The sequence below is a fragment of the Musa acuminata genome, chromosome BXJ3-5 (assembly GCF_036884655.1).
Source record: "Musa acuminata AAA Group cultivar baxijiao chromosome BXJ3-5, Cavendish_Baxijiao_AAA, whole genome shotgun sequence".
Taxonomy (NCBI): domain Eukaryota; kingdom Viridiplantae; phylum Streptophyta; class Magnoliopsida; order Zingiberales; family Musaceae; genus Musa; species Musa acuminata.
Genome location: NC_088353.1, coordinates 36,602,501 through 36,625,722, shown reverse-complemented (window position 1 = coordinate 36,625,722; position 23,222 = coordinate 36,602,501). Strand labels below are relative to the sequence as shown.

Genomic DNA, 23,222 nt, shown 5'->3' with positions numbered 1-23,222 from the left:
AGTGTCATTCACCTCTCTACGAATTCAACATATCATTATAGATCCAAGCATATTGACATAAGATATCATTTAATTCGTGTTATACTTGAGATGAAAGAATTACACTTAGAAAAAGTATATATTAATAAGAATGGATTAGACATGTTGACAAAATCTTTACCTAAGGAGATGCTTGAAGTATGTAAACGAAGAACATGCTTAATACAGCCAATCATATGAGTTGGAGAGGGAGAATTATTAGATCCAGCCCATAGGTGCGCTTGGACCGAACGATTTGGACTATGATTTTTTTGAATTTTTCATATAAAAAATTTGATCTCACTTTATGATTAATTTTATTATTATACTATTTATATTATTTTATATTAATATTTATTTATTTTATAATAAATTAATATTTTGATGAAAACTTATTTTAATACACAAAGAGGAAAAGAAATATTTTCTTTGGCCACAAAAGCAGATTCAAAAGACAGCCTATGGCAATGGGTACGGGTGTTCTTACTCGTTTGTTCTTCGTATGCTTCCAGCAAAAGCTACCGGTTCACTCCACAAATAGTTCATGGATCTCATAAACCATTGTGTCCTAATTTACTTCTTTTTCTTATTTTAAGAGAACATTCAATTGTTATCTCTAGAATTCCTCACATCCACTCATGGACTTTCCTTGCTGGCCTGCCACACGCTTTACCTTTGTGTTTCTGCACCAACCTGTGCATGATACATCAACTTTATATATGTTTATCACACAAACAAACAAATTAGGGACTGATTGATTGATACATCCATTGCATTTTTTTATCAATAAATTCTACATATCGCCCATCACCTACTTCTTGAGCAAGGGGGACCAACATTAGAAATCCTCTTCTCCATTGCCTTTCTGCTTAAAGGTGATCACAAGCTTAATTCAAATGCAAAGCTACTTGCAAAAGCGGAGGATACATAGAAATCGAAGTACTTCCAGAGATCATTCTTTAAGCTACAATTAGATCCATCATGACACCACTTCAATATGTGAGCTGCAATGGTGGAGTACAGGTTTACACACCACCAATCTAAGTGGGAAGAGTTAAACTGAGCCATTTCATCATCCCCAGCTATAAAGTGCCTCACTGCCTCTTCCGGAAGACCACAGAAATGGGGTGGTCGAAGGTCAGCAGAACTATTCTCTGTTGCCTGTGTCTTGGGGCGCTGCTGACCTCAGTGAGCTCTGCCGACTTCGGTGACCTCTTCCAGCCTTACTGGGCGGCAGATCACATAGTGGCCATGGATGGAGAGCCACTTAAGCTCACTCTCGACAACACCTCAGGTTAGCTTTCGCTCTGCCTCAGTTTCACTCATGACTTGAGGTTCTCATCAACCTTGGCTGCTGTTGATCAAGGATGTGGGTTTGGGTCCAAGAAGAAGTACCTCTTCGGCCAAACCAGCATGCAGATAAAGCTCGTCGAAGGCGACTCGGCCGGCACGGTGACTGCCTTCTACGTATGTTCTCCTTTAGTTCTCCTAAGCCCACCCATGATGTGTTTTCTTGGTTACTGCGATGAGGATTTGTTGCATGCCGACAGATGTCATCCGATGGCCCAAACCACAACGAGCTGGACTTCGAGTTCCTCGGCAATGTCACAGGCGAGCCGTACTTGGTGCAGACCAACGTCTACGTCAACGGCACCGGCAACCGGGAGCAGCGCCACTCTCTATGGTTCGATCCGACAGCCGACTTCCACACCTACTCCATCCTGTGGAACCGCTACCACATCAGGTGAGGAACTCGAGCACCCGATCCGGATCGTTCCTTCTAGGATACTCATCATCCTCGTGTCCACATCGGACATTTCCAGGTTTCTCGTCGACGGTGTTCCGATACGTATGTTCGCTAACAAAGAGGCCGCTGGCGTCTTGTACCCCAAGGACCAGGCCATGGGAGTGTACGCGTCGGTGTGGAACGCCGACGACTGGGCGACGCAGGGCGGGCGAGTGAAGACCAACTGGAGCCACGCGCCGTTCGTGACGACCTTCCGGGGCTACGAGATCGACGCGTGCGAGGCGGAGGAGGCGACGGGCGGGTGCGCCGGCGGTGGGGTGTTCTGGTGGGACGCGCCGGCGATGAGCGGGCTCAGCCCGCATCAGCGGCGCCAGCTCAGGTGGGTGCAGAGGAGGCACCTGGTGTACGACTACTGTAAGGATAGGCCCAGGTTCCATGAGATGCCTGGGGAATGCTTGAGCTGACCATGTCGCAGTCTTACACTGCCTGCCAAATGAACAATGGAGTTGCAGTCTCTTCGCTCATGCAATTGGTCTGCAACATCTCCCTGGAATTGCACATTGCACCTCACTTAATTGTACCAGTTTTACTTTCTCATGTTAAGAATTTGAGATAAGAATCCAATGAAAAATCAAATTCTAATACATAATGGTGTCATTTCGAGTGTGAATTCTTAGTGGAATTATAAGGACGTGTTTGACCAACCGATGTCCCAAATCTTACTCTTGAGAAGCGTGAAAGAAGTGGTCTCCGGTTCCTCCCTTGAGTCGTGTTGTGAAGGGCATGACGTATATAAGCTGTGTTGAATGGTCGACGGCGGGCGAAGGGGTCGTTGCTCGACCGACACTGCGGAATACGTTTGAAAATTCTATGATGTGAAATCGATGTGGTTGACCAATTGATTGCTTATCAGTAGCTCTGCTCACTGCATCATGGATCAAAAGCTCTTAGGGAAGAGAGAGAGAGAGAGAGAGAGAGAGAGAGAGATGAGGGGATCACTTATGTTGCTGCTGCTGATCTCGATGGTGATGGCGGGAGCTGCATCGGCATCCACCGAACACGATACCACCATTCCCCTCTTCGCCGATTGCGCAGAAAGCTGCGGGGCCATGGTCATCCCCTACCCTTTTGGCACAGCGGGAAAGTACAGCTGCTCCAGGCCAGGCTTCAGCTTCGTCTGCAACTACAGCTCCGATCCCCCCACGCTCCTCTTGGCCGACGGCGTAACCCAGGTGATCGGCGTGTCACTGGACAACCACACCATCAGCGTGAGATTCAGCATCGCCGCCATGAGCGCCAACGAGGACTCCCTCTTCACCTCGTGGACATCCCCTCCAGGGGCACCGTACGCCATGTCACCGACCTCCATCACGCTGACGGTCGTCGGCTGTAGCGCCACGGCCTACCTGCTGGACCTCGGCACCAACAAGATCATCGGCAGCTGCATCACCGACTGCTCCGACAGGGAAATGGAGGCCATGGAGGGGGCGGCTTGCAGCGGCATCGGCTGTTGCCAGGCCACCTTCCTTTCGCCGGTGAGGTCGTTCGCGATCAATCTCACCCGCCATGACCGGCAGTCCGGTGTAGCCTCCAGCGTCAAGGCCTTCGTGTCCAGCGCCCAAGCTGTATACAGGTTCAGGAAGGAGGACCTTTTCACGAAAGACACCGTCACAGGTTACACGATGGCAGTCGCCGTCCTGGAGTGGGCGTTCATCGAGCAATCTTCCTGCTAGGATGCCGCCAAGAACACCACGACTTACGCGTGCCTCAGCACCAACAGTGTTTGCTCCAACACCAAAACGAAGGGTCTTGGATACTACTGTGAGTGCTCCTCCGGTTTCGAGGGCAATCCTTACATCTCTGGCGGCTGCCTAGGTAACCACACCTGCTACGCTATTAATCCTCTCTCTCTCTCTCATGTGAAATCCATTAGATGAATGATCACATGGATAAGCCAGCTGTGGATCTTTAATCTGACTGGATCCGATCGACAACATATAGATTCTCTGCGACTCCCTCAAACCTAGCAAAGATTTCTTGTTTTCTGATGCTTATTCTGTGACGTCTTGCTAGATATTGATGAGTGCGCATACCCAGAGAAGTACTCCTGCACTGGGATTTGCGTCAACTACGTTGGTGGCTACACTTGCTGTCCACCAGGATCACATGTCGATTCCAGACTCAGCTGCGTTCCCCCAAAAAGCCAAACGATTATAATGGGTAATTAATCGATCCACACAAATTACTTCGATCGCTTTATTGATTTACCACAGACTTAATCTCCATTGTAATTTTCAGGTGTCGTCATTGGCGTTAGCATTGGCTTCGGCCTCCTGCTGATGCTCCTATGTGCAGTCATCCTCAACCGGAGGCTGAAGGAAATGAAACTGAAGAAGTTGAAGGAGCGATACTTCCATCAAAACCATGGCTTGCTATTGCGGAGACTGATCGCGACCGACGATGTTAATGCCGAGAGGACCAAGATTTTTCCCCTGGAAGAACTAGAGAAAGCCACCAACAGCTTCGACCCCGCACGAATCCTGGGGCATGGAGGCCACGGCACGGTTTACAAAGGAATTCTGTCGGATCAGCGCGTGGTTGCCATTAAGAAGTCCAAGATCGTGATTCAGAGAGAGATCGACCAGTTCATAAATGAGGTCGCGATTCTTTCTCAGATCAACCACAGGAACATCGTAAAGCTCTACGGATGCTGTTTAGAGACGGAAGTGCCGCTATTGGTGTACGAGTTCATCACGAATGGAACTCTCGCTGATCATATCCACGTCGAAGATCGTTCCTCCTCTCTGTCATGGAAAGACCGCCTAAGGATCGCCGTGGAGACCGTAGGAGCGCTTGCTTATTTGCACTCTGCTGCTTCCATTTCCGTATTCCATAGAGATGTTAAGTCATCCAATGTGCTCTTGGATGACACTTATACCGCAAAGGTATCGGACTTTGGAGCTTCAAGGACTGTTCCAGTGGATCAAACGCACGTCGTCACAGGGATACAGGGCACCCATGGCTACTTGGACCCCGAGTACTACCACACAGGCCAGCTAACAGAGAAGAGTGATGTGTACAGTCTCGGAGTCATTCTTGTGGAGCTCTTAACAGGTTTCATGCCGGTCTCCCTCACTAGATTCGGGGACAGGAATTTGGCCATGTACTTCATCTGGGCACTGAAATCAAATCGTGTGTCGGATGTATTGGAGGCTCGGATCAAGGAGGAGGCGATGGAGGAAGAGCTCGAGGAAATGGTGGGGCTTGCAGAGGAGTGCCTAAGGTTGAAAGGAGCAGAGAGGCCTACCATGAAAGAAGTAGAGATCAGGCTGCAAGGCTTGAGAAGGCGCAAGAAGAAGGAACAAGTACAGTTGACTCATCATCAGAGTGAAGAAGCTGAGCCTCAACTCTGCGATCCGTATGGTGCTTGTCGTCACCAACGATCTCTTGATGGCAATTTAGCTGACACAGCAATCCAGGATACATCTAGGCGACACAGTTTGGAGGAGGAATTCATGTTGTCACTGAACTATCCGCGTTAGAATTCTCTACCTGAATCCATGCTATTCTCCAGGAATTACATCACGGTAAGGTAGAACAGAGATAGATTCGCACAATACCTTAATCCATGCTATTCTATCACTTCTTTAGCCTAAAGAAATCTGTACGTATTTCGACAAAATTTTCGCAAACAAGGATGATTCATTCTGTAACAATCCTGTCGGACTATCATGTTCCACAATGATGCCTGCTCAAGAACAAGCTCAAATCAGATACTGTCATTGATGCGGAAGCAAAACAAGAGAGAAAAAGACTAATCAATTTCATCACACCAACCATTATCAAGCAACAAGGTTACATTGATGTCGATCACAGAAGTGTAATCCGATGAGCTACTGTTATGACGGTTGATCCCACGAACTGCTGCCGCAGAGTCCTCTGGATTATGCTGTCGGTAGCAGTATCCACTGAGGCAGTTGCTTCATCAAAAACCAGTATCTTGGTCTTTCTCAAGACCACCCTACCTAAACAGACAAGCTGGCGTTGACCAACACTCCAGTTCTCTCCATTCTCAGTCACTGCAAGTCAAGCTGGTCATCAAACACAACTGATGATTCAAACGTACGGACAGATCCATGCTATATCTATTACCTTCAGAGTCAAGCTTCAATTGCTTCCTCCTAATCTCTTCTCCAAGTCGACAGCAATCCAATCCCAAAACAGCAAAAGAGAAGACGAATAATTTAGGAATGAGAACCAAAACGAAATTGTTCTATTGACGCACCTTCCATATCTGTTAATTTGTGTACTCTTCGAGTGGATCTACATTCTTGCGCAGGGTTCCCTTTGAACATTATTGGATCCTGTGGGATGATGCTCAATCTGGATCTCAGGTCATGCAATCCAATGGTTGAAATGTCAGTGCCATCTATGAATATGTGAGCGACAGTAGGATCGATTATACGAAAGATTGTTTGTATCAGGGTGGGTTTTCCACTGCCTGTCCTGCTGACAATCCCGGTCTTCTTCCTCCAGGAAATCTGCAAGTGAGACCCCTTAACACAAGAGGCATGTGCAGGCTGTAACAAACCTGCACCAAAATGATCAGTGCTTCAAGAACAATGAATCATTAGGATTTGGCAGCAATTTTCAAGATACCAGTAGAGAAACATTAGATACAAGAGATATTTGGTCCTTGCAATTACCTTTGCATTTCAATTCTGACCTTGGGCATGAACAGTATTTGTTTCCTTGGATGTTTGTTCACCTATATAACAACTAGAGTACAGAAATATACAACCAAGAGGATTTAAACTTAAAATTGCTGATGAAATCACATGTACAGACAATAAAAAATAACAATCAACAGATGCAATATATAGTAATAAATAGAAACAAAATGTATAATTTTACAGAGAGATATGTGAAGAACTCATTGAAAGGGTAGAACAACCTGCAAGTTCAGAATGTTTTATTTCCCCCCTTGAAGGCCAGCTATGATGAGGTCTGTTCTCATTTAGGATGAGTGGTGGTTCACATGGATTGCTTGTATACTGAAGTAGTCTCTCCACAGATATAATTTCATTCTCAAGATTGCACAAAAACCATATGATAGATGTCTGTAGAGCATTCAGATAAAGCCCATATGGCACTGCAAGACAAGCAATACCTAAAACAGAAGACAAAAAAAGGGTGTAAAATGATGGATACTATGACTGACTTGTTTCCGTGAATCAGTAGACAGCAATGAGGATTCATATGAAGCAAGTGCCAGGATCAATTACACCATTTGGCACTCATATCAGAAATATGAGAGAGAAGGCGAATGTAATAGTTGACAACACATCCAAACGAAAAGAAAGCCATTGCATTGCAGCTGCACTGTGAAACTCAAGCCGAGATAGACCATATGTCAGATTATAGTTAGTGTCCACAAACTCTTTTTCTTGGTCAAAGCTTCTGACTGAAATTAATCCTGATATTGTTTCTGCAAAATGTTGGATCACAGGAGCTTCACAAACCCCAATCAACCTTGCGAGTTCTCGTGAAGTTGATATGTAGTGTTGCTGAGCGACAAGCATTATAAGACATCTTGCAAGATTACAACATTACTGAACAGTAAGAAAATAGAGTACACATCAATGTTATGGACATACAAAACTAGAACTGCTTGTGCTCTTTGGTTATCAATGTGAAGTCTACAAAAGGAACTTTATACTATAGAAGAACTTTAAAATTATGATGTGCAGATGGTATGAAGTTATGAGACCAAAGGAAAAACCTGGTCTCCACCTTTGCCTAGAGTGCCTTTGGCAACTAGTTCTTAATAAAATTCTTCTCTCTCTCATATCTGATACTTCCTTGCTATATTATGAGATGATAGCAATAATTGGATATCAATTCAAAACCAATAGGATAATTTTGTAGTGGAAAGTGAACTTTCAAAAGAACATATTCAGTTACTCTGCTGATTTACTAGGTTTTCGAGTAATTAGAACCGAAAACAAAACTTTAGCCGAGTTAAGCTGGATTTGTTTGAAACTGGAACAAAGGAATTGTGCTTCAAAATTTAGAAGATTAGCCTGCCTCAATATAAAAGCTTCCCAGTGTGAGAGTCTAATTAACCTTATGCAACTATTCGAGAAGAGTCAGCTTCCTGGATGGTTGGCACAGACAATTTGTCAGCAACCTCCTATATCAATTATGTCTTGCTGAGCCACAGTTTTGAATTATATGGAATGATTCATTGCCATATTCTCACTAATAAAGCATTTGCTTTCTCATGATAATTAACTTGATTATACATAATTTATTCTTAAGCCTGATTTAAAGAAACAAAATAGATTCTTTCATCTCTAAAACAAGCAAATGGACCATATAACTGAACAGACAATTTTTATTTCTATCCAAGATATATTCACTAGCACTCAGGAAAGTAGAGTTAAAAAACCACAGGCATAAGCACCTAGTACCAAATGCAGGTTGGAGTAACAGGATCAAAGACAATGAAGACAAGCCATGCGATGCATGACATGACTGCAATAAGGCCCAAAAGATCTATGATTGAGAATGCAAGTGATGCGACTAGTGAAGGAATATATGCATCTACTACATTTTGACCATCTGATACCCGCACAAGAACCACTTAAACAAGTTATAGAGACAATATGAAATATTTCTAACAAAGATTAAGAGATAATAGATGCTTACCTTATTTGGGACACGACCACCGGGGGTGGAATCAAAGAATGAAATGGGTTCCTGGAAAATGCATGTATGCAACTTGCTAAAGAGCATTGTTGCTGTCTTACATCTGACATGTACAAGTAGCAGAGTACTTATGAGGTAACACGCAAAGCTCCCGACAGTCAGTGCTACATAGACATATATAAGCAACGAGCCACTGACATGAGGTTCCAAGTCATCGGATATTGGAGCTTTCAGAGTAATCCAGTAATTGCTACAAACCTGAAGGATTTGAAATAGAATTTGGGACATCAGTATCAATGGCATAAGAGCTCCTTCAGGTGCCATTGTAATATACTTCCAATAGGCCCAAAACCCGACTTTACGTCTCTCCCTCTCTTCTTCTTGAACAATTTGTCCCTTCTGCTTAATTTGATCTTATTTTTCATTCTCTTCATGATCCAAACCTTCCTTTAGAGTAATCTGTGGACCTAATTTTGAGTCAGACGAGTCAACTTTGATACTGTTGCTTGAAGTGCCACAAGAACGCTCTATCATGTTATGTGCCACCAAATCATCCATATGAGGACCAACAAGTTGCATGAACTTGGCTTCTGAATTCAGAATCTCGCTATACTTGCCTGCTTCTGCAATTCTTCCATCTTTCATGAACTATAAGAAAATAATGATTCTATCTAGTGATCGAGGACTCTAATGAATCATAGATGACATATGTGAGGTAAACAAGATCTGAGGGAAGCATAACTCACCAGGATGAAGTCAGATGAAGGTAAAAACTCCACCTGGCGAGTGACATAGACCACAGTTTTTGAAGCTAAAAACCCAAGCAAACATTCCTGCAGCAGAAATGCCACTACAATCACTAATGTTCAATCGAAGTTACCCAAAATCCAGAGCACGCGGCCCTCCACATCGAGCTCAATCGAATCTACCTATGAGGAAAACAGATCAGTTTATATTATTAATTTTTGGGTAAAATATCTTTTACCAAATCATTAAGACCAGTCCTCGCCACACTTTACGGTCTTCCAACTGACTGTTTCATTATACGGTCTATTTCATGTTTCATTCCGTAGATGACATGAATAAAATATTATTAGGAGGTTCATGATTCTTGAGAAGATAGCTCTTAACTTTAATACTATGGAAGTCAAATTTTCAATCATTATTGGAAAAGATCGAGACAATCCCAACCTGAATTCATTTTCTGTCTTCAGAGTTGTTGCAATCTAATCTGTTTGCCCAAATAGGATGAAAAATAGAAAAGTTTCGATCAGGTTACTTTAACCCGTTCTAGGGTCACCTTTAGTTTGCTTATTCTTTTGGACTTTAGCCTTCAGTTCCGGAAGTATTTGGATTCAAGTTAGAGGATATCAGTTCTTCCCGTCCATTCTATATAAAAATTTAGCTAATATTTATTTCAAATATTGTAAAATAGAATATAGAATCTCTAGTTATAAAACATCACTTGTACTAAATCTTTCTTCTCCTTTGCTCGAGTAGAGATGGTCGTCAAAAACCCTAATCGATTGAAAGAAGAAGATGACTTATTTTATGAGCCTTAGGTCTATGTCCAACGATGACCTAAGAATGTCAAAAGTTACTTGATTAGCTAAAATGGAAAGAGTGTTGATCAGATAGAGTTTGCCTCTAGATTAGGATTGGGTTGCTTAGATTGATTCAATTAGCGATGATACACTGTTTCAGGATTAGATTTGGTAAAACCATGTTTCAGGATTAGACTTGGGTCCAACTACTACCTTTGGCTTGGCTCCTCTTAGGGGTGTGTTTAATGCCAAGTGGCTTGTTACACCTATGGAAGGTAATCTTGTGTTAAAGGGTCAAGGCTTTGGTTTTACTATAGCTACAAGTGAGGGGTTCAATAAGGGTTTTGTCCTATCGAGGCATCAAGGAAGGACCTACTAAGGTTGTAATCTCTAACGGAGAGGGCTCTAGTAATAATGTGATAGGGATGGGAATGAAACAAGGTAGTGAGATATGTGGCCTTCTATCCGACATCTTATCTTTTTCTAGAGGGCAACAACCTACCTTTGATGGTCAGTGAAGCTCCATAGAGGATTTATCTCTCAAACTTATTTATGGCACTTCGATCAACATAGGAGGATAGTGACTTGATAAAGAAAAACCTAGAGGCTCCTTTCATCTTTAAGCCCTAAACACTAAGGTGGAAGAGCTTAATACTATTGTACTTTGTAATATTTATAAAATATTTATTAAAATACTTATTAATAGGATTAAACCCCTCCTAAGTGAGTTGATTAACTAGTCTTAATCAGCTTATTTAACCTCCAGAATAGTATTCTTATTTCAAATGAATTGATGTATACCATAACCAAATCATGGAGTAAGATGCACATATTCACTAATATGAATTTTCCTAAATAGTTTGTTAATTGAATCTATGGTTACATATCCTCCTCCCCTTAATTTCTCTTAATTTTTTTATTTAATAAATAGAGTAGAATTAGCTTGGTTCAGAAATCATTGTAGGACGAGGCAGGGATATCTTATCTCCCCTATCTTTTTATCTTTGTCCATCAAAATCTTAGCAACCTATTTAAGGAAGAAGTAGAGGCCAAAAAGTTATCTCTTATTAATCTATGTGGTATTTGCTAATGATTTATTAGTTGCTTTCATAGAGAACAATAGGACTTGTCAATCTATTAAAAGCATTCTACATAGATCTAAGAAGCTGATTAATTTAGCCATCAATCGGTAAAGATCCAAAATTTCTTTCTATCCGAGGAGTATCCAACATGAGAGAACCAAAATATGCTAGTCCCTTATGATGCAGGAAAACTAGTGACCTATTAAATACTTGAGTTCTTTCATATTTTATAAAAGATTAGAAGAAAAATATCAAATCATATTGGTTGATAAAGTCCTTAATGGAGTCAAAAGATGATTCAAGAGCATTCTCTCTTAGGAAGGCTACCTTAATAAGCTCGATCCTCAAAGTCATCCCTACCCATGTTCGGCAAGATTATAAAAAGAATCAAATGAAAGGCTAGGGAGTTTTTTGGAACTATAAGGAAAATAAAAATAAAATCAATATGGCAAACTATTATTTCTCCCAAAGTGGAAGGAAGTTTAGAGATTAGGGATTTAAGATTAGCTAGAAGTACATTGTGTGCTAAGTATCTTATTCCACTTCTCAATAGCAAGGAGTATCTTTCGGTGAAAGTGCTTAAGGCAAAGTATGAATTCTTATTTCCTTAAGCTCCCTCTAGAGTGTTGGGGTGCTAATGGAATTGGAATAACATATGCAAGTTAGTCAGCAAAGTCTAATTGAGATTTAAGAGGTGTATTGGGTTTGGTTTATAAACTAATCTTTGGTTTGACTCATGGGTTGATGTTGTAAGGAAATCTAGGATAACATCATATGCGTGCGTAGCGGAAGAACATAAAATAAAATACCTTAAATTTCTTAAATATATGTTTATCATCGTGTGAATATTGATACGCAAAACTCGTCAAAACAGAAAATCACGTGTGAGATAGTGTTTTACCTGGGAAGATCATGCTAGGTGCCCTACAAGCCAATCACGTGAGTGATGACATATGTGACTTGATACTTAGTCTTTTTGTTTATTATTATTATTTGATATTTTATCACTTTATATTACGTATTGCATTAATATATTGTGATATCTATAGATCTATGCAATGAGAATCAGATCGTGATGAGATCACAATAATGAGACCGATTCATCTTTAAACACAGATCCTAAATAATCCTGGTCATAGGTTACTTAAGAGGGACATCGAGATAACTAGGTAGATTAGTATACTATATACCATTCTATATGATATAGGCAGTTGGTCTCATAGCTACTCGTGTGGGGACACTAGAGATACAGTGCAGGTGCTCATTGGAGAATAAGTTCACTAATTGATCCGCTTACGGAATATTAGATGGTTAATGATACCTTGTTATTAGATAATGATTCTGTTGTCCTAGTGGTGTACCTGGTCCTTATACTTGAGATACTAAGGATGTCCTGTATGAGTGCTCCACTCTTTAATATCAGACTTATATATTTGGATGTTCCAGATCTAGCAGAACCGGTCATCGGGAGTGCTAGTCAACTTTACGATAGTCATTGAGTATCGATAGAGGAATATCCGTTCTTGGTGTAATGAGAGAAACATCCCATGTGTTCTTGCTTAGATAAATCTCTAGCTAGGGTCATTCGGATTAAGAGAGAAAGAGTTCTTCGGGAGAATCCAATTAGAACGAGACTCGAGTAGAAACCGTATAGGTCTAACAGCACCATACCCGGTATACGATTTCTGAGATATTAGATGGATGAGGGACTATATGTATACAGTAACTGATGACAAACATGTCAAATGAATTAGATTCCCCTATATTATTTGTGGACTGCGGCATAGTGGGCTAGTACGTCCATAGTCAATGAGTCAAGTGAATTATTATGGGGATAATAATTCATTGAGCTAGAAGGAGTTTTGACAGGTATAACTCACGACCAGCTCGATATTGGGCCTAGAGGGTCACACATATATGGTAGGTATTGCAATGAGTAGAGGTTCAGACATGAGCTATCCGCCGGAGTCATTATCTTATTGGATAACTAATAAGCCCCTGAATTATTGGATCATATGGATGAAATCAAATAAGAGCTAATGAGAGATTATTAGATAGAGATCCACTAATCTAAGAGATTTGGGTAGTTGGATGGAGATCCAATATCCAATAAGGTAGGATCCATTAGGTTTAAGTTGATAGGGGACCTTTATAAATAGGAGAGAACCAAAGGTTCATAGGCTAGAGCCTCTTTAGGTTGTCATCTCCTATTCTCCTCTTCCCTTCTCCTCCTTAGATAGCAGGCTTGGAGATTTGAGGAGTATCATTGTAGCCCTACTGTGTGGATCACTGCTAGAGAGGAGGGCGTTTGACTTCCTTCATCATCTCCTATAGATCTGTAGGGATTTAGGGATACATGATCTCCCTAGGTAACATAATCTATCTTACACGTGGCTTTTAAGTTTCAGGGATTTTGTACACCAATTTTCGCACGACGACGAACACATCTTTGTGGATTTTGTTTTTATGTTCTTTTGTTGTGCATGTGATGTCGCCCCTTAGATTTTCCAACAGTGGTATCAGTGTCAGGTTGTTTGTGCGAAAGATTGGTTTTGAATGTTATATTATGGAGAAGCTTTTGATGTCAAAATCATTAACGCAAAAGCAAGAAAGAGCAACAAATATTGTTGCACTCATAGATGGCAACGTTGCCATCTACATGCAGGTGCTTGCGGGCGGCGACCGGTAGCCTACAGGGGCTGGCAGCCTGCTGGTGCTGCTCCCATGGGCAGAACCACTCGTAAGGGTGGCATGGCCCGTAGGGGCGCCCGCCCAACGGGGTAGCACTGTGGGCAGAACCACTCATGGAGGCAATGGTGCATGCAAGGGGTGCTCGCTCGCGGGGCCCCCCACTTGCAAGGGCGACGTTTCTTGCGGGCATACCTTGTGCCGTAGAGGCCACCACCGATAGGGTGGCGGTGGCAATGCGTGCGATAGGGAGAAGAGAAAGTTTTAGGGTTTTTTGAGCAAATAGATAATTTTGCCCCTTGTGAATTTATAAAAAAAATCAATTATGTCCTTTTATCTAAATTACCAAAATACCCTTCATAATTTAGAAACATCCTTATATGTCCCCTAATTTCAAAAAATATTAATTAATTAAAAAGTTTTATTATTATTATTATTATTATTATTATTATTATTATTATTATTATTATTATTATTATTATTATTATTATTATTATCTAGTAGTCTTATATGATGATGATGATGATGTGTACATATGATGAATGATATATGTGGACGGATAATCATGGACTATGTAATGTGTGTATACTTGTGATTATTATTATTGGGCCTGTGAGCCTCCATTTTATTTCTCGTTTGTTGTCGGGCATACGTGTCTATGATTAAGTTGTAATCACATGAGGAGACGCAACGAGAGCGTGGAAGCGATAGCGGGACCCACAAGACCGAGACGGATGATCGTGATATATGGAAATACGTTGAGATGTCAATGGAATCAATGAGGACGAGATGGATGATCACAGGGCAAGGAGATGTATCATTGCACACATAAATCTTGATGTGAGCGATTAGGCCTACTAGCTTAGGCCTGATCACATTAGGTTGTGTTTCATAATCATCTAGTGTGATTACTCATGTGATATGTGATTGCTTACATACCTACTATATATGTATATATATTTGCATACGATGTAGATATATATTAAATATGTACGTGTGTGACATGTCATATTAGGAGACCAAATCAAAATCGCCCCTCTTGACAATATTAAGTTAGCCAACATTAGACAATTAGATTGACCCACATGGTCTTCTATTGTTATAGGGAGGGATCAATTCTCGATATAGGGTGAGTTGGTCGAGTCTGTTGAATCTCGGATGTTGATGATGAAACCAATTGATAGTGTTTATGATTTGATCTATGTTTTAGGTGACGTAGGAAGCTTCGATCAAGAAAAGACAATTAAAAGCAGGAAGAATCATGTTGAGCCGGAGAGAAACATGTCAAAAGATTAGATGTCGAGTCGAAAGATCAATTGACATATCGATAGAAGGCTTCAGGCTATGGGTTCAGGAATCGAGCCAAGAAGAGCCAAAATTGCGCTAAGAAAATCAAAGTTATGGAGGTCAATTGGCCAATTGGGCAATAGGCCACAAGAGAGGACGATATGCCGAAGAATCGGACAAAGTGTCGATGAACCAATGACATGCCAAATAATATTTGATTCAAGCCTTGTAATAATTATCTAGATCAAAGTAGGTTTTAAGTGTGCAGGATTAACTATAATAGTGATCAAGGTATAAAATAAAATAAAGTCCTGGAGTCAAGAATGAGATTTCGTTGGGAGTTCGAGAGTTCATCAGAAGTCCAAACGTTCGTTGGAAGTTCTACCGGAATCGATTGAGAAGTCCAGGAGCTTGCCAAAGAAGCTCGTCGGAACTCGCTAAGAAGATTATCATGAAGTCTAGGAGCTTGTCGAAAGTTCGCTGGAACATTGTCGAGAGATCGTTAAAAGTTCGTCGGAAGCTCGCCGGAAGAAACCTAGACTAATTAAACTTGATTTGCTTAGTGTATACCTTAAAATTTGTAGTTAGCACATAATTGTGTTTGGACTTAAGTCACTCTATTAGGGGCCAATTGGGCCCAAGTCTGGGGTATGTTGGGCCACCTAAATAGTGACCCAACAAGTGGAACCGTTGTGGCACAATCTCTAAAACTATGTCAGGCGCTGGTATCGCCAGTTTAGGCGGTGATATCACCCAAACACAATCTCTGAGAGACTATCAGGCAGTGGTACCACCAAACTGGGTGGTAGTACCGCCCAATGGCAGGGTGTTAGGTGATGGTATTGCCTAGTGTCAGTGCAGCGGTGGTATCGCCCAATATAGGCTATGTTACTGCCAGTACCCCAAAAATCAGGGATGAGATATTTTTAGGCTCCAAGTTTGAATCCACTTGAAGCCTATAAATACTCCTCTCATCCCTAGTTAATACACACAAGAATTGAGAGCAAAAAAGAAGAAAAACACTATTTTATTCTTGTGAGAACTCCTCTAAAAGCTCTAAGTGTTAGTGTAGTTTAAGAGAGGAGTAAGTGGGAGTGTAAAGGTTGTCTCCTAAACCTGCAAAAAGGAGAAGAAGGGTATAAAAGGGTAGTTGATCTTCGCCTATTAAAGGAAGATCATTAGTGGATGCTTGGTGGCCTCGACGGAAGAGAAATCGGTAGAGTGGATGTAGGTCACGATGACCGAACCACTATAAAATGGTTTGCATTTCAATTCTTGCTATTTACCTTTACTACAAACTGCCTTACTTATTTTACTTCCACTATGCTTACGAACAAGCATTCAATTCCAAGTTATCTTTCCGAAATGGGTTTAATCAAAACAAAATTTTGAACCAACGTGATTTTTATTTGCTGCACTAATTCAGCCCCCCCTCTTAGTGTTGACTCAATCTTAACAGTTGGTATCAGAGCCACGTTTTTCTTATTTGGTTTAACACCTAAGAGAAATGACTCTTTTCGGCTTTCAAGAGGGCTTTTATATTGTTTGTCCTCCCATGTTTAATAGGACGTACTACACTTATTGAAAAATTCGGATGAGAATTTTCTTGCTTTCCTTGAACCTTGATTTATGGAATATTATTAAAAACGAATTTGAAAGGTGTTCTCTTCTAATGAACGATTGGAATGAGTTGGAGAAAAAAACTTTTTCTTTAAATGCTAGAGCTTTGAATACTCTTTTTTGTGCCTTAGACAAAAATGAATTCAATCGGGTTTCTACTTGTGAAACGACTTTTGACATTTGACACACTCGAAATCACACACGAAGGCACTAGTAGAGTTAAAGACTCTAAAATAAATATTTTGATGTGTGATTTTGAATTATTTCGTATGGAACCAAGCGAGACTATTGGAGACATGTACACCCGTTTTACGGATGTTGTCAATAGTCTAAAAGCTCTTGGTAAAAGTTTTTCGAATTTTGAACTTGTGAATAAAGTTTTACGATCACTTTATAAAAATTGGGACCCTAAAGTAATAGCCATTCAAGAGGTCAAGGATTTAAACTATTTTCCACTTGAAGAATTTATTGGATCTTTAATGACCTACGAAATGAGTTGTATGACACAAAATGAACATAAAAACAACCTTTTAAAGAACATGAAGGATTTGACACTTCGAACTATAGAATATCACTTGAGTGATAACTCAAGTGATGATGATGATGACTTTGAACTTCTCACTATAAAACTTAAAAAGTTCATGAAATAATAATTTAAGAATAAAAATGAACTTAAAAAGAAGTTACGAAAGAAGAAGAAAGTATTGAAGGTGGCTTGAGATGAATCGAGCTCATCCGATGATGAGAAATAAACCAACAAAAATAAGGTGGCAAACTATGCCTTAATGACTCTCGACAATGAGGTAAATGACTCACCCGAAACCTCCTTAGTTTATTTTGAAATTACTTATGCTTTTCATGAGTTATTTTTTAAATTAGTTAGTAGAAAAATATAAAAAGAAGGTAAATAAATAAATAATATATATATATATATATATATATATATATATATATATATATATATATATATATATATATATATAATTGAGACCATGCTTATCTTTCTAGTGATTTTGAAAATGATAGTGAAAATTACATGTTTTATGATAAAGAAATAAAATGTTAGATCTAATGCTTGTACATCTAATAAGATTAATCTTATGTATGTTTTTAAGAGGCAATAATATGTATCTTAATGATTTCCGTATTATTTTTTGATTTTATTTAAAAATATTTTATATTTAATGAAATATGATTTAATGATGCATAATGATTTGAAATACTATGTTTTGGAATTGCATCTTATATCTTTCATGACATGATTCCTTTGTATTTACGATTTGTATATCTCATATTATGATTAAATCATTGATGCAAAGAAGGAAAATACATTACTACAACAAACAAAATGATTTTGATTAAAAATACTTTATGAAATCATGCTTCATGAAATAATTTAATGATGATTTGAAATCATACTTAATGAGTTTATATTTCGAAATTATCTGTTTTAATTTTTATGATTTATGGCTTATTAATCTTTGTCGTAATGAAAGTTATTTTTTCGGTCTTAAACAATGATGCATGCTTTGATTTGGCATAAAAAACTTGGGCATGCTTGTGTGAAATAAATCAAACAAAAAATAATAATAAAAATATTTTTCTTAAGAATTTCTCAATCCCTATCTTATCGAGTTTTCAAAAAGAAGATTGATGAATCTATTTGTATGAATATCTTGGACCTTGAAAATGATTTTAATTTGATAATTTGAATTTGAATGAGCTTTATCTTAATTTTTTTGAGATTTTTAACTTGAGATTTTTTATGCATGAATCAAGATATTATATTATTTGATCTCCTATGTTTCTTTTTACTATTTATAAAAGAAGAGATTTATTGAAATAAATCATGTCTTGTGGCATTCATGATTTGATATTAATATCTTTCATGTTATGATTTATTAATGATATTCCTTTATATTAATAAATTATATATCTCATCACCAAATTAATCTTATTTTGTGATGACTTGAACATTTACACCATTATGTTTTTTCCTTCTTCTTTCTTATTTACAATGACAAAAGGGGGAAAGAAAATAGCTAGCATCTCGAGAGAACCAAATTTGTTAGCTTGAATGATAAACTTAGACATGTTAAATCTTCCAAATGCATAAATTCTACTTATATATTTTTTGGATCATGATATTGACTTCTTGATTTTTATGACTTGAGTCTTTTTTTTAATTAAGATTGTTTCCTATCATGCTTTCTATTTACAAAAGAAGAAACTTGTCAAAAATGATATATAGTCTTTTGACATTCATGACTCGATTTTTTATCTTTGTTGTTTACAGTTGTCATGATTTGAAAATTTATGTAAAGGGAAAAGAATTATAACGTTGTATTCTTCCCTTATTTTTGACAATGACAAAGGAAAAGAAAAACTTGCTAGGAAGCAAAAGTGCTATCTTGTATATCAAAAATTTGCTAGCTTGCATATTGAAAAATGATATAAAACTTGCCAAAGTTGCTAGCCTACATGTAGTAAAATAAAATAAAATTTTGCTAGCTTGCGTTTTGCGAAGGAAGCAAAAAATACACTTCTCATAAGAGAAGAAAGAAAATTACTAGCTTGCATGATGATAAAACTTGAGATTATGTTACAATGATTTAAAATTATATCTCAAAAATTGGGTAGATCCACTTCTCCTTTTTGTTGATGACAAAGGAGGAGAAGATATGATATGAGAATCAAACATGGTAGGATATAATATATTTTGATATTTTGATGCAATAATGATTTGAAATATTTATGATGATGCATGCAAAACTTATGATAATGATGTATGCAATGCAATGATATGCATATAATGTGTTACAAATATTCATGATAAAATATTACTTTGACTTGAATTCAACTTGAATTTAAGTTTCTATCAATATGACATATTGATAGGGGGAGTTAAGGTTAACTCCGTCATCAATTGATTATTATCATAAAAAAGAGGGAGATTGTTGAATCTCAGATTTTGATGATAAAACCAATTGATAGTGTTTATGGTTTGATCTGCATTTTGAGTGATGTAAGAAGCTTCGATCAAGGAAAGACAATTAAAAGCAAGAAGAATCATGTTGGGTCGGAGAAAAACATATTAGAAGATTGAACATCGTGCCGAAAGATCGGTCCACGTATCGGCAGAAAGCTTTAGGCCATGAGTTCGGGCATCGAGCCAAGAAGAGCAGAAATTATGCCAAGGAAATTGGAGTTGCGAAGGTCAATTGACCGATTGGGCAATAGGCCATAACAGAGGACGATGCACTAAAGAATCGGATGAAGCATCGATGAACTAATGACATGCCGGACAAGATTTGATTTAAGCTTTGTAATAATTGTCTAGATCAAAGTAGGTTTTAAGTGTACAGGATTAACTATGATAGTGATCAAGACATAAAGCAAAATGAAGTCCCAAGTCAAGAATGAGATTTTGTTGGGAGTTCGTGAGTTCGTTGAAAGTCAGGACGTTCGTCGAAAGTTTTGCTAGAATTGACCATGAAGTTCAAGAGCTTGCTAGAAGTCTACTGGAACATTGCCGAGAGAACGTCAGAAGTTCATCGAAAGATCGTCGAAGAAACCTAGACTAACTGGACTTGATTTGCTTAGTGTATGTCTTAAAATTCGTAGTTAGCATATAATTAGGTTGGAATTGGATCAACTCAATTAGGGGCCAATTGGGCTAAGTGAAAGGCCCAACAATGACCCAACAGGTGGAACCGTCATGACACAGTCTCTAAGATTATGTCAGGCAGTGGTACCACCTAGACATAGTCTCTAAGAGATTGTCAAGTGGTGGTACCACCTAGTGGTAGGATGTTAAGCGGTGGTACCGCCGAGTGGCAGTGTTACAAGCAATGGTACCGCCTAACACAAGCGGTGGTACCGCTAGTACCCTAAAAACTGGGGATGAGATATTTTTAGGCTCCAAGTTTGAATCCACTTAAGGCCTATAAATACCCCTATCATCCCTAGTTAATATACATAAGAATTGAGAGCAAAAAAGAAGAAAAACACTATTGTTATCTTGTGAGAACTCCTCTAAAAGCTCTAAGTGTTAGTGTAGTTTAAGAGAGGAGTAAGTGAGGGTGTAAATGTTATCTCCTAAACCTATGAAAAGAAGAAGAAGGGTGTAAAAGGGTACTTGATCTTCGCCCATTGAAGAAAGATCGTTAATGGATGCTAGTGGCCTCGACAGAAGAGGAATCGGTAGAGTGGATGTAGGTCATGACGATCGAACCACTATAAAATGGTTTGCATTTCCATTCTTGCGATTTACCTTCACTACAAACTGCCTCACTTGATTTACTTCCACTACGCTTACAAACAAGCATTCAATTCAAGTTACCTTTCCGAAACAGGTTTAATCGAAATGAAATTTTGAACTGACATGATTTTTATCCATTATACTAATTCACCCCCCTCTTAGTTCCGACTCGATCTTAACAGAGTCCCTCGAGGCTCACCTATATCACGATTCGCTATCTTGCCTATGACATAGAGATGTCACCGGTGACCTGAGGACATGGTATACTTGGTTGAGTCTCTTGAGGGTATATCATTGAATCCGACTCATCTTGTAACGATAGTTTTGACTTAACTAAACATCATGGTTGGTCGAGTCCCTCGAGACCATAATAGTTCGGAGGCCGAATAGGACGAGAATTATAAGGAGTTGTGATTGGTAAGAGTTGCATATCTTTTGGGCTTAGTGTGATTGGTCAAGTCCCTCAAGGTTACGCTAAGACGCCGATTGGATCCCGACCCCCACTAGAAGTCTGTCGGAGACTTCTATTTCATGTGCTAAGGGTGTCATGTGATTCGTCAGAAAAATAGTAGGAATTGATTAAGATAGAAGTCCATATCTTATTTGCTTATTTTTTTACAAAATCTGTATGTTATTTATTTTTGTTGCATCTTTATTTTCAGAAAATGTCTCTTTTAAATCTAGCACAACTAGTCATTGGGAGTGGCAGTCAACTTTATGAGGGTCATTAAGTGTCAATAGAGAATTATTTGCTCACGGTGTTATAAGAGGAATATCTCATGTGTTCTTACTCGGACAAATCTCTAGCCAGGGTCATTCAGATTAAGAGAGAAAGAGTTCTCCGAAAGAATCCAACTAGAGTAAGACTCGAGTATAAATCATATGGGTCTGATAGCACAATATTCAGTATACGGTCTTTGAGATATTAGATGGATGAGAGATTATAGGTACACGGTAACTGAGGATAAATATGTTTAATAGACTAGATTCCCTTGTATCATCTAGGAACTATGGCATAGTGGCATAGTACGTTCGTAGTCGATGAGTTAAGTGAATTATTATTGAGATAATAATTTATTGAGCCAAAAGGAGTTCTAACAGGTATAACTTATGGCCAACTCGATATTGGGTCTAGAGGGTCACACACATATGGTAGGTATTGCGACGAGTAGAGGTCTAGATATAAGATATTTGTCAGAGCTCATATCTTATTAGATATCTAATAAGCCTATAAATGATTGGATCCTTTCGATGAGATCCAATAAAAGCTAATGAGAGATTATTGGATAGAGATTTATTAATCTAAGAGGCTTAGATAGTTGGATGGAGATCCAATACCCAATAGGGCAAGATACATTAGTATTAAATTGATAGGGGATCTCTATAAATAAGAGGGAACTAAAGATTCATAGGCTCTAGAGTCTCTTTGGGCTGCTATCTTCTATTCACTTCTCCCCTTCTTCTCAAATAGCAAGCCTAGAGATTTGTGGAGTATCGTCGTAGCCCTGCTGTGTGAATCACCACTAGAGAGGAGGGCACTTGACTTCTTTCATCTTCTCCTATAGATCTACTAGGATTCAAGGATATACGATCTCCTTAGGCAACACAATCTATCTCACATGTGGTTTTTAAGTTTCACGAATTTTACGCACTAATCTTCGCACGAAGATGAACACATCTTTGGAAAATTTGAGGATTTGGTTTTTATATTTTTCTGTTGTGCATGTGATGTTGCCCCCTAGATTTTCCAATATATCGTATATCCCTAAATCCCTACAGATTTGTATGAGAGGATAAAGGAGGTCAAGCGTCCTTCTCTCTAGCAATGATCCACACAGTAAAGCTGCAATGATGCTCCTCAAATCTCCAAGCCTACTATCTGAGGAGGAGAAGTGGAGAGGAGAATAGGAGGTGAAAACCAAGAAAACCTCTAGCATATGAGCCTTTGGTTCCCTCTTATTTATAGAGGTCCCTTATCAACTTAACCCTAATGAATCTTGCCATATTGGGTATTGGATCTCTATCTAACTACCCAAATCTCTTACATTAGTAGATCTCTACCCAATAATCTCTCATTAGCTCTTATTATATCTCATTCATAAGATCAAATAATTTAGGGGCTTATTTGATATCCAATAAGATAGGGGCTCGGACATATATCTCATATCCGAACCTCTACTTGTCGTAATGCCTACCATATGTATGTGACTATCTAGGCTCAATATCGAGTTAACTGTGAGTCATACCTGTCAGAATTCCTTCTA

At 39.1% G+C, this 23,222-nt stretch overlaps 3 protein-coding genes and 1 long non-coding RNA gene across 4 annotated transcripts in view; 2 read left to right on the top strand and 2 right to left on the bottom strand.

The window, feature by feature from the left end:
- The first annotated feature begins 918 nt into the window (after positions 1-918).
- LOC135637732 (xyloglucan endotransglucosylase protein 6-like) lies at positions 919-2,409 on the top strand. Its single transcript, XM_065150489.1, has 4 exons — positions 919-1,312; positions 1,385-1,485; positions 1,569-1,762; positions 1,842-2,409. Exons 1-4 carry the CDS (start codon positions 1,141-1,143, stop codon positions 2,227-2,229), a joined length of 855 nt encoding a protein of 284 aa, XP_065006561.1. The 5' UTR covers positions 919-1,140; the 3' UTR covers positions 2,230-2,409.
- A 1,098-nt stretch (positions 2,410-3,507) lies between these two features.
- LOC135637731 (wall-associated receptor kinase-like 9) lies at positions 3,508-6,160 on the top strand. Its single transcript, XM_065150488.1, has 3 exons — positions 3,508-3,640; positions 3,839-3,985; positions 4,064-6,160. Exons 2-3 carry the CDS (start codon positions 3,982-3,984, stop codon positions 5,305-5,307), a joined length of 1,248 nt encoding a protein of 415 aa, XP_065006560.1. The 5' UTR covers positions 3,508-3,640; positions 3,839-3,981; the 3' UTR covers positions 5,308-6,160.
- Position 6,161: 1 nt separating this feature from the next.
- Positions 6,162-6,840, bottom strand: LOC135637736 (uncharacterized). The gene is made up of 3 exons (XR_010496357.1): positions 6,720-6,840; positions 6,472-6,544; positions 6,162-6,356 (listed from the first exon to the last, which is right to left on the bottom strand). It is a non-coding gene; the product is annotated as an uncharacterized LOC135637736 (long non-coding RNA).
- A 2,050-nt stretch (positions 6,841-8,890) lies between these two features.
- LOC135638397 (probable non-intrinsic ABC protein 5) overlaps positions 8,891-23,222 on the bottom strand; it is a 19,975-nt gene continuing 5,643 nt past the window's right edge. The window contains exons 6-7 of the mRNA XM_065151514.1: positions 9,223-9,309; positions 8,891-9,124 (exon numbers count right to left, since the gene is read on the bottom strand). Coding sequence (XP_065007586.1) covers positions 8,891-9,124; positions 9,223-9,309 — 321 coding nt within the window. The remainder of the gene's footprint in view (positions 9,125-9,222; positions 9,310-23,222) is intronic.